This window comes from Borostomias antarcticus (assembly GCF_949987555.1).
Source record: "Borostomias antarcticus genome assembly, chromosome: 21".
NCBI classification, from domain to species: domain Eukaryota; kingdom Metazoa; phylum Chordata; class Actinopteri; order Stomiiformes; family Stomiidae; genus Borostomias; species Borostomias antarcticus.
In genome coordinates, this window is record NC_140254.1 from 3381854 (window position 1) to 3398820 (window position 16967).

At 44.4% G+C, this 16967-nt stretch overlaps 1 protein-coding gene across 1 annotated transcript in view; it reads left to right on the top strand.

Annotated features, from left to right (window-relative positions):
* ctdp1 (CTD (carboxy-terminal domain, RNA polymerase II, polypeptide A) phosphatase, subunit 1) overlaps positions 1–16702 on the top strand; it is a 129074-nt gene extending 112372 nt beyond the window's left edge. The window contains exon 13 of the mRNA XM_084455535.1: positions 15268–16702. Within this exon, the coding sequence (XP_084311661.1) occupies positions 15268–15433 (166 nt within the window). The 3' untranslated portion in view covers positions 15434–16702. The remainder of the gene's footprint in view (positions 1–15267) is intronic.
* Positions 16703–16967: the final 265 nt, after the last annotated feature.

Here is a 16967-nt window from a genome sequence, read left to right on the forward strand (position 1 = left end):
AAGCCGGATGTGGACTGATGTGTGTCTGTGTGTACGTGTGTGTGTGTACTAAATACTACGATATCCACAGCTCCGCAGCTGACACTGGACCTGGTTAGAGGATAGGAGGGAGAGAGAGAGACACTAGGGGAGACAGAAAACGGTTAGTAGCACACTGAGTCATTGAAGCAACACAACAGTCAGAACAAGCCTGTTTCAGGATAACCAGCTTCTGTACACTACTTGATATACATACATTGCATAGCAGGATAAATACCAATGTATACAGAGGATTCACAGGTAGGTTTGAGGCTGCCTTTCTGTGTCTCAAGGTCCTAGCTAGTGATTGTAGGCTAGGTCGAAAAGGTACGTCTTGAGGTCTCGCTTGAAGACCTCCGTTGTTTCGGCCCTTCTTAGGCACTCCGGTAGGTTGTTCCAGAGGTTGGGGGCATAGAAACTAAAAGCTGCCTCTCCATGTTTCTTGGTCCTGGCTTTTGGAACTGTTAAAAGTTCCTTTATTAATTTATTTATTAAACCTTTATTCCAGATAAGTTATGAGTTTGCAAAGTCGGGCTCAAAGAGAATAGGAACATCCACCAAGAGCAAAGATTATCACTAAAACAGAGCATTATAAACAGTGTGGGTGTGACCATACCTGCATATGCAAATACCTCACTAGCCAATTATCAGAGTGAGTAGGCTAGGTCAGAGGGTCAACAGCAGAGTGAACATATACAGTACAAAGATCAATAAAGTCAATTCGAAGGCCGGGAGATAAGGGGGTCTGGGCAATAAACAGAGGACAGCTGCTCACTTTACACAATGTCTTGAACAGACAATGCACTCATTTCAATTTATCTATTACAATGTTTCAGCAGTTTCCACAAAATGTGTGTTAATAAAAAGGCACCCGAGTGGCAACTCTCCAGCGCTTTTTCTCCAACCATTTCTTGGTGCTTTTTGAGGTATGTTTCGGGTCATTGTCCTGCTGGAACACCCATGACCTCTGACGCAGACCCAGCTTTCTGACACTAGGCCTTTCGTTTCGGCCCCAAATCATTTGATAGTCTCCAGATTTCATGATTCCTTGCACACAGTCAAGGCACCCAGTGCCAGAGGCAGCAAAACAACCCCAAAACATCTTTGAACCTCCACCATGTTTGACTATAGGTACTGTGTTCTTTTCTTTATGGGCTTCATTCTGTTTTCTGTAAACAGTAGAATGACATGCCTTTCCAAAAAGCTCTACCTTAGTCTCATCTGTCCACAAAACTTTCTCCCAGAAGGATTGAGGCTTACTCAGATACATTTTTGCAAACTTCAGTCTGGCTTTTTTATGTCTCTTTGTCAGCAGTGGGGTTCTCCTCGGTCTCCTGCCATAGCGCTTCATCTCATTCAGATGATGACGTATGGTCCGAGCTGACACTTCTGCACCCTGAGTCTGCAGGACAGCCTGAATTTGTGTGGAAGTTGACTGCGGATGTTTATCCACCATTCGAACTATCCTGCATTGCATTCTTTCTGCAATTTTTCTCTTCCGTCCATGTCCAGGGAGATTAACCACAGTTCCATGGGTTATAAACTTCTTGATTATGTTACGCACAGTGGAGATTGAGATTGAGATTGTTTATATTTTCCCACAATTTTGCTTAGGTCCTCAGACACTTCTCGGCTCTTCTTTCTTTTCTCCATGCTTGGTGTAACACACACAGGCACACAACACAAAGGTTTAGTCAACTTTTATACATTCTAACTGGCTTCAGGTGTGATTTCTATATTGTCAGCACCTGTTACTTGCCACAGGTGAGTTTAAAAGAGCATCGCATGCTTGAAATAAGATGATTTCCCCACAGTTTTAAAAGGGTGCCAACAATTTTGTCCGGCCCATTTTTTGTTTTGTGTAAAATTGTCAATTTTTCTTATGTTTTTTTTGTGTTTTTCCAATGCATATAAAGGAAATAAGCTTATGTTTACCAAAAACATTTGTAATTGCAACAATTTCTGGGAGAAATGTATTTTCTGGAAAAATTCCAGGGGTGCCAATACTTTCGTCCATGACTGTATGAACACAACTGAACATAAATGTGTACTTGTGTAATTTTTTCAATCATCCATTATAGACAATAATTGAAGACATAAGTCACAAAACTATACAGAAAGTCCAGTGTTCATTCCTCCGGGGGGTGTCCATGCCTTTAGGAGAGGTAGAAGGGCACTAGCCCAGTGTACATGCCTCTGGGAGGGGTAGAGGGGCACTAGCCCAGTGTCCATGTCTCTGGGATGGGTTCTAAGTTGGTTTATGCTCCCCTCCATCGAGTTTCGTGAAAATCATTCTGGTAGTTTTTGTGTAATTGTAACCCAGTGGTTATTTTGTCAATTTGTTTGATTCAGGGTTAATAGACACACTGTCTCTTTAAGAGTTACAACCATAAGCACAGCTTTACCAGTAGAGACCTCATATAAATGTACTGGCAGGAGAATTTGCTTGAATCACTTGACCATATTGTAGAGAGGAGAGCAGACATCTAGCTGACACATATTGTATAGATGTGATCGTATTTGTTCTGTGGAAGAGCTTATTTTCTGGTGTGTGAGTAAATGTTCATTCTATGTCATCAGAAGGTTAATCGCTTGCTATGCTCTCAGCTATCTAGTTGAGCATAAAATGTAACTAGCTAGCTACTCAATGGTAATTGAGTTATGCTAAATGCTAAATACTCTAAGCAGAATATTGTACTGTATATTTTATCTATTTTACATGGAGTTAGCATGCACTTGACCATATTGTAGAGAGGAGAGCAGACGTCTAGCCAGAGGAGAGAGATATCCATGTGCTGCCAGTTGCTAGCCTTCTTTGCTGTCAAGTCAACTACCGTCTGTTTTCCTGCTAGCTAATGGATGGGACTGGAGCTGAGTAGACAATCATTCTGAGATACTGAATACTGCCAGCAGCCATCATCTACCTCTGCTCGTGGATCACTTGAGTATTAACCAAACTGAAATATACTTTTTATTTTTATAGAGCTCTATATTTTTCTTGGGTATCCACATTTTGGTTCATTTCGTCAACCTATCATGGGTGTGTTTTTTTTCTCACGAGGATAAGGACATTCCTTTCTGAGAGGTTACCCAGAAAGAGGATTAATTCTTTATTTTTTATTTTGACTTGAAGGATTTCTATTCCAATTGTCTCTGTATTTAATCTGCTTTATTAGTCTGATGTTTGCACTGACTACTGACTTTCTGATTTGAAGAAGGAGTTGTTTGTTAAGGAAACAAGTCATTTACAACTAAGGAAACAATAATTTACAAAGGGAAGGTACGTTCCAGTCTATTGACTCAGGTAGCATACTACTCACACCCAAAATAAATTATTTTTATAGTACCATTCATAGTACCAATACCATTATTATATTTGTTTCCTTGTTAACGGCCAAGGTAGCTATGTTTTCTGATACAGTATATCAGCCACCATTATACTTTTATTAATTTAAATGTGCATGCTAGTCAGCTAGGTTGGTAGGCTCATCACTGTTTTTTAGTGAAGTTTAACTTAAACTGGTATAAAGGTGACTGATATATCAGAAAACATAGCTACCTTGGCCGTTAAAGTTAAGGACAGGGCTGTTGGAGTAGGATGATCTCTCTCTTTTCTCTGCAAAAAGCTTCTCGAAAATCCTCTCTTGTGATTGGTCAAGCACTGCACTCAATCACTCACTACACCTGCCCACCACCTCTACGCTTTCAACAACGAGCTTACAAGTGTACAAGTTAGTTTTGAACCATATGTATCGCAAGGATAGGAGCAAAAGTCACAGCTGCACGGAACTTGCGATTTGTGACTCGTAGTGGCAAATTCAAGCTGTTGTAGTTAATGACTTGTGTTTGTGCAGTATTTGTGAGAAAATATTCTACAGTTGTGCAACTTTTCCTCTACGAATTGACTGTTACACATGTGTGGCTATTTTCTACACGTGTGGCTATTTTCTACAAGTACAAATGTACAGTTACACGTGTGGCTATTTTCTACAAGTACAAATTCACTGTTACAGGTGCTCAGCTATTTTGCACCAAATATACCTTCATAAACCGAATCCTGGTCGATGCATTGTAGGGCCCTTACATAGTCGCCGTAAGCTCCGTACGCGAGGCCGCAAGGTGACGTTGACGTGGCCTCGCGGAGCTCCGTGTGACATGCTCAAAATCGGAACGCCGCGAGTGCAATTCCATGCGTACCAATGGGGCGCTAGAGGGGGATTCTGATTGAAACAGCGAAAAGACAATCGTAAACAGAGCTAGTTTTGAATAATGGCGGCAAAGTATACACTGCAATTGACAGCGGAAAAGGAGGAGCAGCTCTGTGAGCTGGTTAGAGCTCACAGACATATTTATAATACGGCAGATCGCCTGTATTCAGATCGGAGGGCTGTGGAGAATGCGGTCTGGAGAGTTCTTCTTCTTCTTCTGTTCGGTCTGGAGAGTTCATAGGTCCACCGGACTATAACCACTGATTTACCCATGCTGGTGGGGCGGTGTAGTGCACCTGACAAGACGCGGCCCAGCGCGCGGAGTGTACCAAAATGCTTGCGTAGAGCCGCGTAGTACCGCGCATTCTCAGACGCGGTCAATAGCTAACGGCGACTATGTAAGGGCCCTTTGACTGATAGAATACCGCTCGGCCACCGGCGGTATAGTAAAGCTAGCAGGAGAAGTAGATAAAGGGAAGGAAGCCGGTCCAAGTATGGCAAATGTTGTTTTCTTTTAATTTGTGTATCCGACCAGTGATTCTGATCCGCACCAAAATTTAATGTGTTCTTACTTGGCTCATGCTACTCCCCTCCACCGAATTTCATGAAAATCGCTTTGGTAGTTTTTGTATAATCCTGCTATGTGACCGAGCGAACGAACTAACACACATGATCGAAAATATACCCGCTGCCAGCGGTCGTTGGGCGGAGCCAACAATAAAACCAAGGTATACAGTACACTCAACAAGTGGAGAACAAAACACAAATTGTACAAGCTTATAGACTTGCAAGTTGGCACAGGACAATACCAGGGACAATGCACAGCTACAGCAAATAATGAACAGACAAAGAACAAAATGGGAGCTACATGTAGACAAATTATACACAGACTAACAAGACGGGTGGAAACCAATCAAACAAACAGTGGCCCAGGTGTCCTTTCAATCAGTCAATTTAGCCAGTTGTAGTCCTATTGGGGTGGGGTTGCCAACAACAACGTCTCTGATTGGTGGAGACATTGCTGTTGTACTATTGGATTGCGGGTAGTGTATTTTTTCCTGAATGAACAGCAGTAGTTTGAGGAGACAGGCTTCAAAATACTGTCAAAAATACAGTTTTTGAGATAAAATTCAGAAAGTTTTCACACTACATCTACCATGTCATGGACATGTTTTATTTTTTTCATGAACATTGGATATTTATTGAGAGAGTATTTGCAGTAGCTGCATACAGTACTGTTTACAGTAAAATAGTTTTGATGCACTGTGGGCTCAGTTTTTGATATTTCAAAAATCGGTGAAGATCGTTTGTGGAGGACAGTGTGAAGATGTAGTGTAGCAATTGGGGGTCAATTGACCCAAAATGTGGGAGGAGTAGGGTTTGATAGGTTTTAAAGTTTTTGAGAAAAACAGAGTAATGGACTTCATAATTCCTGCCAGCTCAAAGCACAGGGAAGTTTCTGCTCACTTGGGCCTACAGGTTGGTGGTGGTTGCAAAGTGATAGCATGGCTGATTTGTTATGATTTTTTTTAAGGTTTAAACTTAAGACAGTTGCTGTAGCGCCACCATCAGGACTCTTGGCCCCCAAAGCCAGTTGAGGACTGGACATAGGGCTGGACCTAAATTTGTGATTTTTCATGCATGGGAAGTCACACTGGGAAGAATATTGGCAAATACAAGAGGGTTCTGGCAGCCTCAGCTGCCCGGCCCCTAATTAATTGAATTTAGTTTGGCTGTTCGAACTACGACGATTCTAATGCCGATATGACTCTGCAGTTGATTGCACACATTCTGATCTCCGACTTATCCGAGACGTACAAATAGTCTTTGACAGCCTTTTCTGCTACGGATGATTTGTACCGCTGTCGCTTCAATGAACAAAGCCTCCTTTCCCTCACAGATGCTCAGATTGCCAGAGTTGGTATTCAGCTGGAAGACTGAAGGAAAGGTGCTAAGTGTCGTGAGTGCATGCATGTCCGTGCGTGCTTGCGTGTGTGTGTCAGTGAGGATGTGTGTGCCAGGGGAGGGAAGATTAAGAGTATGACACATATTTGAGGGCTGTGGACTGCCTGTCATCTTGCTCCCCCACATACAGATACACACTGATGCCCAGTGGAGCGGAGCTGTCCAGAGTGTGTGCGTGTGTGTGTACTAGCCTTGTGTCGCACAAGAACGGAGCAGCAGCAAACTTGCACTGCTGATAGACAGACGTCAGGCGAGGCATTAGACAGTGAGAAATAGGAATGCTGAATCAGGCTTTTCAAAATTACAAAGAGAAGAGGAAAAAAATGAAGGGGGGGGTACTGACCTAGTTTTGGCTCGCTCTCTGTTCCAGACTGATGATGCAGGCAGTTTCTCATTTTTATGCTTAATACGATTGACAGGCTGGGGTCCAGTGGTCAAATGCTCACACACACACACACCATAATCTCTGATAGGTTAGGTGCTCCCAGAGTGTCAGTGCCGCTGGGCCGCCGTGTTACTTCACAGCTGGTCAGCCACCAGCCTGCTCCCCACCAGTCTGCCCAGCATGTCAGCCAGTAAGGAGTAGAGAGAGGAGCGTAAAGGCCTCATTAAAGACTGTCCTATCACACAGGAGCAATTAGCTAGACAGGAGGGACAGCGCCGGCTCATTCAGACCACGACTGTCCGGTCTGGGGGAGGAGGTGGGGGAATGGTGGGGGTAGGATCCTGTCCCTCCAGCCCTGGTGGGGCTGCTGTTCCACCGCCGTGCTCCAAAACACGGTAACCTTGCTGCCAGTGGCATGGTAGCGTCTGTAAATGACACTAGCTTCATATACATGTATGTTGGCTTTTTTCGCTTACGCTTCAAGATAAGAGATGGTGCCGTTTCAGTTGCAATCAAGCCCCGTCAGTCGGGGTTTTTCCGGTGCATCCCAGCACGCTGCCTGCTACAGATCAGTGTACTTCAGCTTGGCCTGGAGGTTGCTGTTTGAACTCCAGGCTGTCCTCTATGTCAGGCTATGTCCTACCCTCCGCTGCTACCTCCATGTAGAAAAGCCTGGTCTGGGTTTTGACTGATAAAGAGGAGAGCGGTTCTCTGTATGGTCTGCTTTTAATGGCTACTGTATGTGTCTTGCCCCCCTGGGTCTTAAAAAGAAAAAGGCCTTAACATCAGTATTCCGGGGTGGATTGTTTTTTTGTTTGTGCCACCTAATGTGCTGGACAGTGAACAATACTGCCGTTTGGCTCGATCACCAGCCCACCAGATGTCTTTCTTGGGAATTGTTTCCCTGCCGTAGCTCCACAGCATCCTCCCGCCAGAGTGCTGGTCTCCTAGGATAATGAAACTTTATGGTCTGTGATATTATGCCCAGCATGGGACCACGGGGGGTGGGGGTGGGAGGTTGACAGGGCAGACTCCAGCAGACCCAGGGTGGATGACTTGTCGAGCTACAGAGAGAGAAACATTAAAGGAGTCAAATTACCCCCCCCCCCCCCCCCACCCGATTGGTAGACACTGATTGCAGGTCCCTCAGAGAAGCCAAGCTGGGTATGAAGTGCACATCTGCACCAGCTATTGATGTCTATTCCGCTCAGAGCTTATCAAAAGTTCACTGGCAACACTTGAAAGCGGGCGCATGTCACTTTCATTCCCAACAGCTTCTGTCACCAGCGGACTTTTTGTCTGCCATGTGAGTGCATGAATTGTGCATGCAGTGTTCAGCGTTGCATTATGTTTATTCTCTCTAAAAGAACTGTTGTGGAGTGCGGAGATTGATGTCATTCATTTTTCCTCTCTGGGGATGGTGAATAAGCTGCTGATTTGTTTGACAGGCACCTGGCTTTGTACCGCTGTTGTGTTCCGCTTCACATGCTTGAACAAAGATACTTGAACAGTGCGGAAATCACAGCCTATTCACTAGGTACTGTACGACCGCTAACCAATGAATGGCAGATCCACGTGATCTACGTTATCATTTGCAAAGCAGAGAAGGGAGAGTGGAGATGTATGTTTGCATATTTTTGGCCTCTGTGACTAGAGACAGAAATCCTCAAACCAAAACTAATCTCCAATATATTTGAGACGGTGAAGATGTGATGCTGAGGAATGAGTTAGTTTTGGCACCATCAAAGCCCCCCTCCCACTTACTGTGAAGGTTGAGCATGTTAAAGACAATCAATTAGATAATAATTAAAGTTAACTGAAGTTAAAAAATAATAATAATAAAGGCTGTTAAATTGGTCTCCGGAACAGTCAGCCAAAGCAGCAGGTCTGACTCTTTTTGGATCCAGTCCGTCAAGAGAACCAGCAGACTAAGACAGAGCACTGCTCCCCATCTCCGCATCCCTCTGCCCACTTCTCAGGATGCCTATGCCGGGGAGAAGGCAAGATAGGAAGGGCCCTAGTCTTATGAAAAGAAGCCAGAAAACATTAATCTTGTTCTGTTTGTCTGTGGCTGAGACAGTGACAGGAGGTGGAGAGACAGGAGAGATTAGAATTCCTGTGACACCCTGAATCAGGTTGGTTTGACGTGCGGCACTGTGACTGTGCACAGTACAGCTGTGTTCAGCTCAGAGACAGCCCAGTCAGCAGTTTTGTTAGTTTATTTTTATCTTGGTGGAGAGACCAACTTTTTCCAGATGACTTATTGTCATTGTGTTCGGGGATGAAGAATGTTGTTGTGCAGATTTTGGGATTTCTGTATTAGTCATTTCCCTGCACGCTATTGGAAACATGATTGCGTTTTCAGCATGGCTACCCAGAGCTTCCCAACACATTCCTCACAATATTCTCACCATCTCTTCCTTAGAGGAGATCCCTCCTCCCTCCCGGGTGGCTGTGGTCCAGATCCTTGTCAATGTATTCAATGTAGCTACTTTAATAGCTAAAACCACATTTTAAATAGATAAAAAGTATATTACAGATGTAACAGAACATCCTTAAGAGTGATTTGGTGGATTAGGCCTACATCGTTTGAATACGGTCTATTTACAATGGGCGGAGGCTGCACAGTCATCGGCCACTTTCAGAGCCCAGTTCAGCCAATAACGATAGTTTTAAAAAAACTTCCTATCAGCAATTAATCAGTCGACCTCTATCCTCCATTACATAACTGAAGGTCATCGGCTAGCCAAACATCTACCTAACTCTTTAACGCTCCGAATAAACTCTAAACATAAACTCTTGAAAACCACTTCCAAGTCAGTTTTAACCACGATGAACTAGAGCAAGGGTGGCCAACCCGCGGCTCGCGAGCCGCATGCGGCTCTTTGCCCGTCAATGTGCGGCTCCTCCATTCATTGATTAAAAAAAAGTTGGCTTGCGGCTCTTCCATCCTTTCATTAAAAAAATAAATTAATTCATTCCATAAGAACGTTTCTCTCTCTCTCTCTCTCTAGTTTCGCTGTGCATTTCTTCCTGTCCATTTTAGTTTATTGCAGATTTGTCATAAAATCATATGATTCGTTTCGCTAGGTCGCAAGGAAGTCGCGTGAGAACCACTTCAAACCAATCATATAGGTAGCAAATCACCTTGGTAACAAAATAATTGTAAGCAAAATAATTTGCTTTGCGTTGGTCATTCTCTTTTACGACAAAAGCTAACGTAGCCTAGGCTACTGTACACAACCAAAGAATGGCTGGAACGAAATGAAAATATGAAGACGAACACAGGACATTTTTTACCCGAGTGGGAGAGTCATTTTTTCTTCATAGAACGTAATGGTAAGCCATTCTGTCTGTCTGTCCAGCCCAGTCCAGTCCAGCCTAACCCAGCCCAGTCCAGCCTAACCCAGCCCAGCCCAGCCTAACCCAGCCCAGCCCAGCCCAGCCCAGCCCAGCCCAGTCCAGTCCAGTCCAGTCCAGCCTAACCCAGCCCAGCCCAGTCCAGTCCAGCCTAACCCAGCCCAGCCCAGCCCAGCCCAGCCCAGCCTAACCCAGCCCAGCCCAGCCCAGTCCAGTCCAGTCCAGCCTAACCCAGCCCAGTCCAGCCTAACACAGCCCAGTCCAGCCCAGCCTAAACCAGCCCATCCCAGTCCAGTCCAGCCTAACCCAGCCCAGTCCAGCCCAGCGTAACCCAACCCAGTCCAAAATATATTATGTCAGAAAATATCTTGTTGTATGTTTTAATTTTAAATAAATTAACGTTAAATGTATATTTAATGGACAATAACGTTTTTCTTCTTATTTTAGACTGGGGTGCCTTGGGATTTTAAGTACTTATGAAGGGTGCGGTGACTGAAAAAAAGGTTGAGAAACGCTGGTATATATGGTGTGGCTCTGGGTGGTACAGTACCACAGTAATTTTTGTGGCTCTTAGTCTCTGACTGGTTGGCCACCCCTGAACTAGAGGGCTGTTAGTCACCTACCAAAATCAAAAAGTTGAAATGGCTTTAAAAAAAAAAATTTTTTGGCTTGTTGCTACCAAACGTAGCCTAGTCCAGGACATCTGACAGGCCACTTGGCTACTGCTCACTGGAGGAACACTTGCCCCTTTTCCAGTGCGTTTGTGATGAGTTAGGGTAAGGGTTAGAAAAGCAAACTGAATAGCATAGGCTACTCATCCACTGGCAATGTAGAAGGTATCAATCACCTATTCGTCACGTTTCTTCCCGGTTACCCAGCATTTAAAAAGCCCATTTATAGATGCTAATTTTGATGCAAAACAGGTTTAATTGAGTCCTGTGGATTGAAAGCCACTCAGGATGATGAAAACAGTATCTCAGTTGTACTCTTTGATATTCAACAGCATAGACTTCCAGAGACTGATTGACTGCTCTTAGTGGGATGAGTCTTGTGTACCGGTCCCTGCATTCGCATTGAGATTGTGGTCCCGTTCCAATGCAGCTTAGCATTAGCACGACTCTTTTCTCTGTCTCTCAGTCACACCTCCCTCTCCTGCCTCTCTCACCTTCACCCCCCCCTCTTTTTATTCTCTTTCTCCCTCCTAAGTAGTCAGAGGCACAGAGTTGTCAGGTGGGCTCCTTATTGCTTCAAGTCTGCCCTGCAGGGTTAAGAGTTCCCCCCACTCTTCTCTTTCTCCCTTTTATTCTCATCTCTCTATTTTCTCTGCCCCCACACTATCTCTTTGTTTCTCTCTCTTTCTCTCTCTCTCTCTCTCTCTCTCTCTCTCTGCTACATCTCTCTTTCCCCATCTCATCTTCAGAGTCTTTTGTAATCTCGACTTGTTTTGAAAGCACTGACTGACACAAAAGAGAGATCTCTCATCATTTTCACCTCTTCTCCCCAGGAGAGCTGCATGCACACCCAGTATCCTAGCTACTGAGACTCAAGACTGAGAACTTCTCCCTCTCGTCTGGGTAAGACTGGGGGATTCTGTGTAGAGCAGCATCACAGAGCTCCATCGCAGCTGCGAGGCATCCTTCTGCTATGGCAGTGTGCACCGCACTGTGACACCACTGCTCCTGTAGTAAACCTTCTGTGTGACTGGAATACACAACTGGGGGAAGATAGGCCCAGCCGGCCACCATACCGTCGATGGCTCCAGGACCTAATTTGTCCTGATGGAGTCTTTCCTCTGTCCTGTATTTTGTCCTTTAAATCACTTGGCGTCAGAGTAATGACGCAGTGCGGAGGTGGGGTCTGACGGATCTGTAGCTTAGAGCTGTTTGTTCATCGTCAGTGGCTGTCGCGTAAACCTGTTTGCACCTCATAATACAGTCTCACCCCGGGCTCATCACAGAACATGCAGATAATGGCACTAGGAAGGAGCCGCATCGTGCATCACACCCCCATCATCACAGATAATTAGACAAGCCAATTGTCTTTTTGCTTTGGACTCTCTCGTTCATGTACTGTAAGTGTTTGAGAGTGAATATTTAATTAGGAAAAACCCATCATGTACAGTAGCAAGTGTTATTTACTTTTAGTTGTTGTAGATAGATTATGTTTATGGATCCCCTGAAAAGCCATGTTTTATGCCATTTATGAGACGATTGGCCGTGTTTTTGACCTTACAGGTCATGATCGAGCTATACATTTTTGAGAAGGGGGTGCTAGTAGCTGTATGACTATAATAGCTGCTGATTATTCCTCCGAAGTCCTGATTTGATAGTCGATGCCTGCAGCCACTCTGAGTTTTGTCCGTCTCCACCATGATCTCTCTCTCTCTCTTTCTTTCTCTCTCTCTCTCTCTCTCTCTCTCTTGGCTGGTGTTGCTTTCTCTCTCTCTCTCTCTCTTGCTGTAATAATTCTGCTTGGCTCCTTGTCGTAGTCGTTTCTCTGCACGCTCCACTTCCCCATTTGAACGACTCGAAAATGGCATAGTCCCATTAGGCCAGTGGGCCTCGTCTATTGGCTGATCTCTAAGCTGCTAATGAGTGTATGCAAATGAAGGAGATGTTTCATCAAAAGTCCCATTATTACCAAACTCTCACAAGTGCACCATAGAGAGAATCACTCTAGAGGAGTGCTTTAGATTACAGTTTTTAACCCAGTTTCTCTGTGTCACTAATGGGATATAACCATACATTATTCTCATGTGGAGCCCAGAAGCTCCTTGATAGGCAGAATCATGGTATTCAGCCATCTACCTCATTTGATATAGAGAAGTTGTGGAGTTATTTTTTTGTCTATGTTAAACTTTGCTGAACTCTAAAAGAGGCAGTCTTCTCTCCATGCTGAACTCTTGAGAGAGGCAGAGTCTTCTCTCCATGCCCCAGCCAAAGACAACCTCAGGGAGGTGACCTTTAGTTTTGAGAAGCCTGCAGATAACGACAGAAGAATAACAAAGCTTTACCGCCTTACAAGTCTCCCTGAAGGCAAGCTGGGGAATCTGAGAAGGGCAATGCTTCCAGGCTCCTGAAAAGGTGCGGTAGTAATGGTGAAAGAAGAAAAGGGGGAGAGAGAGGGATGGGGAGGGAGGGAGGGAGGGAGGGAGGGAGGAAGAGGATGAGTAGGAGGAAAAGAAGATGGGGTAATTATATGAGGGAGAATTTTGTTCTGGACCGTTCATATCACATCAAACACTAATATACAACATTATACAATTATATAAGTTATCATTAACTTATACCAGATGAACATATGTCCAAATCAAGACTGAGGCAAAAGCAATATATACAATATGACAATGCAGATTTGCGTGCCTACCAATGCAGATTTGCACAGGTGCCGTTGCAGTTCGTCCCATGATGGTTCATCCATACGTTTCCTGAATTTGGCATTGTATGTCCACGGCTTGCTGGCTGGCGCTGTGGGAAAAAGATCACAGGCGTCCATGATCACGGTGGACCTCAAACACTATGGAACCCCTTTGTACAGATAAGTAGGCAGACAAATACTGTGACAGCGCAAAACAAAGGAGCTGCCGTACTGTCTGATAGACATTGTTATTAAAACAGTTATTAAAACAGTTGATTGGATGTGGAGTTGGTAGAGAGTGAGATGACTCTGGAGTGAGGTTGCTGTCGGTGTGGGGGGGGTAAATACACACGGCTTGTGTCTGGGATTGTGGGTAATGATCTGGAGACGAGAGCAGTCAGACGTTTCCCCCTGCTACTCTATTAATGTTTAGAAGTGCATATACTGTATTACATACACACTCACTAACTCTCTCTTGTGCGCTAATGCACTTTCACACACACAATCAATCAATCAATCAAAGCTTTATTTGTATAGCGCATTTCATACCCAGAGGCAACACAATGCGCTTTACAGAGAACAAGGGAGGTGGGCATACGACCCACTCTCTACATATTCCAGAGGGAAGCAAAAAAACAGTAATCACCCGGGGGCCAAATAAGTGAGCTGTAAAAATTCTTCCCTGACCCCTCTCAACAAGGCGATCGAGCAAGCTCCAGGAGTATGTTTGTCTACCGGCTAAGAACATTTATAAAGCAATACTTTACATTTAATTACATTTCAGAGTAAGAGAGGCTAAAAAAGCATCATAGGAGAGCGGACATCCTACGGACATGCTACGACATCCACAGCAGACACGGGGGGTATCTATCGGACTCCGGGAGGTCTGCTGGTGACAGTTCACACACACACACTCTCTCTCTTCTGTTGTTGTAAAGGAAACAAAATAATGGACATCATTAAATGCGGACCTCGGAATCATTATTACATGACCTTACACTCCCATGTTGGCTTTGTGGGTTTGAAAATGAACCCGTTGAAAGGCCAGTTACTCGTTCTTAATGAAGCTATCAGTAAGGAAGATACTGTATCTCCTCATTGCTTCAGGATCACATCAGTGTTCTCTACTACAGTATAGAGATACAGTACAAGCCCAGCGATCTACAGGAGCCGACTGTGCTAACCTCCCATGAGCCTCCCTACTTAGGTTGCCTGACACCTGGCCTTTAATGAACGCACCAATCAGAGCATATCTGCCCAGGGTGTTCGTGTCCAGGCTGCGAGGCTAGCATCTGACAGCGTCTCTCTCTAATGAGGGAGAACCCTTCCCCTTCTTCTTTGTGGAGGAGTTCATGCTGCTGTCGGGCCACCTCCCACCTGCCTCATTAGTGTCATGCTAACAAGGCCTCTTCTGAGGACAAGTCTGGGGCAGGCAGAGAAGACCCCTCTGTGACACGAAAGGCAGAGTCCTTTGGCCAATTATGCACTTATGCTTTTAACATAAGGGAAGCCTCAGAGCTCATAGCATCTGCGTGGAACACAACTAATTATTCGTTTTCTCAAGTCCCTCTCATGTTGGTTTTTGGACACCGATGTTCCTGTAGAAGAGCGTGCGACGTCAGTTGTTTCAGTTTTGTGCAAATGTTGCTGTGACAAGATTACACAACAGCTTATCACGTTGGATGCTTCTCTCTACCTTCATCTTACTGGTGGAGTGTAGTCTTCTGCTTCAGAGAGGCTCCTGCTGTGGGCTTTGCTCTTAGAACCGTCAAAGGGGGCTGCTTTGGATTTGAAAGGAATTGAGTAACTTGTTTCTGGATTTACATCAGAAAGTATCATACAGACATTTGCCCCTCTTTTCACATTTCACATAAATGATGTAACGTTGCACCCAAAGACTGAAAATCCCACGAAATCGGGATGCAATGTTTTGTTTCAATATGCGTTTCTCATAACTTCTCTATCTTTCTCTAGGGGACACAAACGAAAGCTCGACGAGGCCAGGGGGGAGGACAAGGACGGAGAGGGGGACTCGGCAGATGAGTCTACCAAGGATTCCAACGAGGAAGAAGAGGGCAGCAGCTCGGAGGCAGACGAAATGGCTGCCGCCCTGGACGCAGAGCTCAATGACTTTATGTGACACAGAGAACAGTGTAGGAAGGGGACACTTGGTCAACTAGAAATTATCCCAGCAAGCCCTCAACAAGTGGTACCTGAGAGTCTAATCTCTCTCTCTCTCTCTCTCTCTGTGCTGGAAATCTGTGTGTGCTCCATATGAGGTATGGATGTGTGCTGTAACAAAAGTGAATGTGTTGTACAAAAATTGAGTTGGCAAGCAACTGTTGGTGTGTAAATATAGTGCTAGAGAACTTTTAGGGTTGATATAGAAACTGTTGACATGAAACATTTAGTGTTGGATGTTTTATCATGAGATAAAGATAGGAGACATGAAATTTGATATTTTTGTTTTTACATGAGTTTGCTTTTCTATTACAACTTTTATATAAATTCAACAAATGATGAAATCCGTTGGTCAGAAATGCCAAAGAGTTTGAAATAGGCTAATCAAGGCCTGCAGCTAAACATTCATTTTACTCTGACTTTCTTTTTTTCTTCTTTAAGGGTTTTTATAGTAGGAATAAATCTGGCCACCAGCAGCAAGATACTAGACTCCTGAATGTGTCCCATTAGATTTCTGTACTTTCCTTCTTTACTAGAACTGTATTATTCATACACACCATCTGAGTACCATCAGAAGTGGAGACTGAGCCATTGAGTCAAATGACTACCACTGCAATATCAACCCAAATTCAACCTCAGTAAACATTCATTTCCATCTGTCTGTTCACCGAGTTGGGCTGCAGCAGGAAATGAATGACTTGCACTATCATGGCAGTCCTGATTTCAAGTGATCTTGACAACCTTCCTACACCAGCTGATAAGCTTTTGTGGCAAAAGGTTACATAGTCAAGCGCTATCCACCGGGCCTCTGCCTCTGCTCACTGGAGCCAGTAATTGGCCAAGCCTTTCCCTGTTAAGATCGTATACTACCCCTGGATATTTCCTGGAGGTGATTTATAATTGGCCACTCGTTGTTCAAAAGGCTCAGTGTCTCAATCAAGGGCGGTGATTGGTCAGGAGTGAAAGGTCAGGGTTTGTAATACTATGCCACTGTGATTCTGGGTCCCAAGTGCACGTGTCTCTGTGACCCATATAACTGCCACTGTACAGAGTCACCTAAGCCACCGTAATACATAACTTTTTTTTTTCTAAAGCTAGATGATGAATAGCTGTTCCTTTTTTTGCATTGTGAGAGTCATTCTCCCTCTGCTGCTTTGTTCTGGTTTTGTTGGTTGTTGTGTTATTTTCAATGAAAAGCCTGATATGTAAAGTATTTGTATATTCTATTTCGTACTTGACCTGACAGAAAAGCTACTTTTCATTAAATAAAAATTTGTTTTATAAAAATACATCCGTCTTCCATCAACAATAGACAAAGAAGTATACCTCGGAGGAATGGTTGGGCCTTTTGAATCAGTCAACAGAATTGGACTGACAGCCACTGCACAATAAACAGAATCCGCACAGACAATGTACAAACCATGGGCAGCGCATCACCTCTCCATGAACCGTTGCTGTCCCATTTGAACAGTGATCATGGCACACTCTAATGG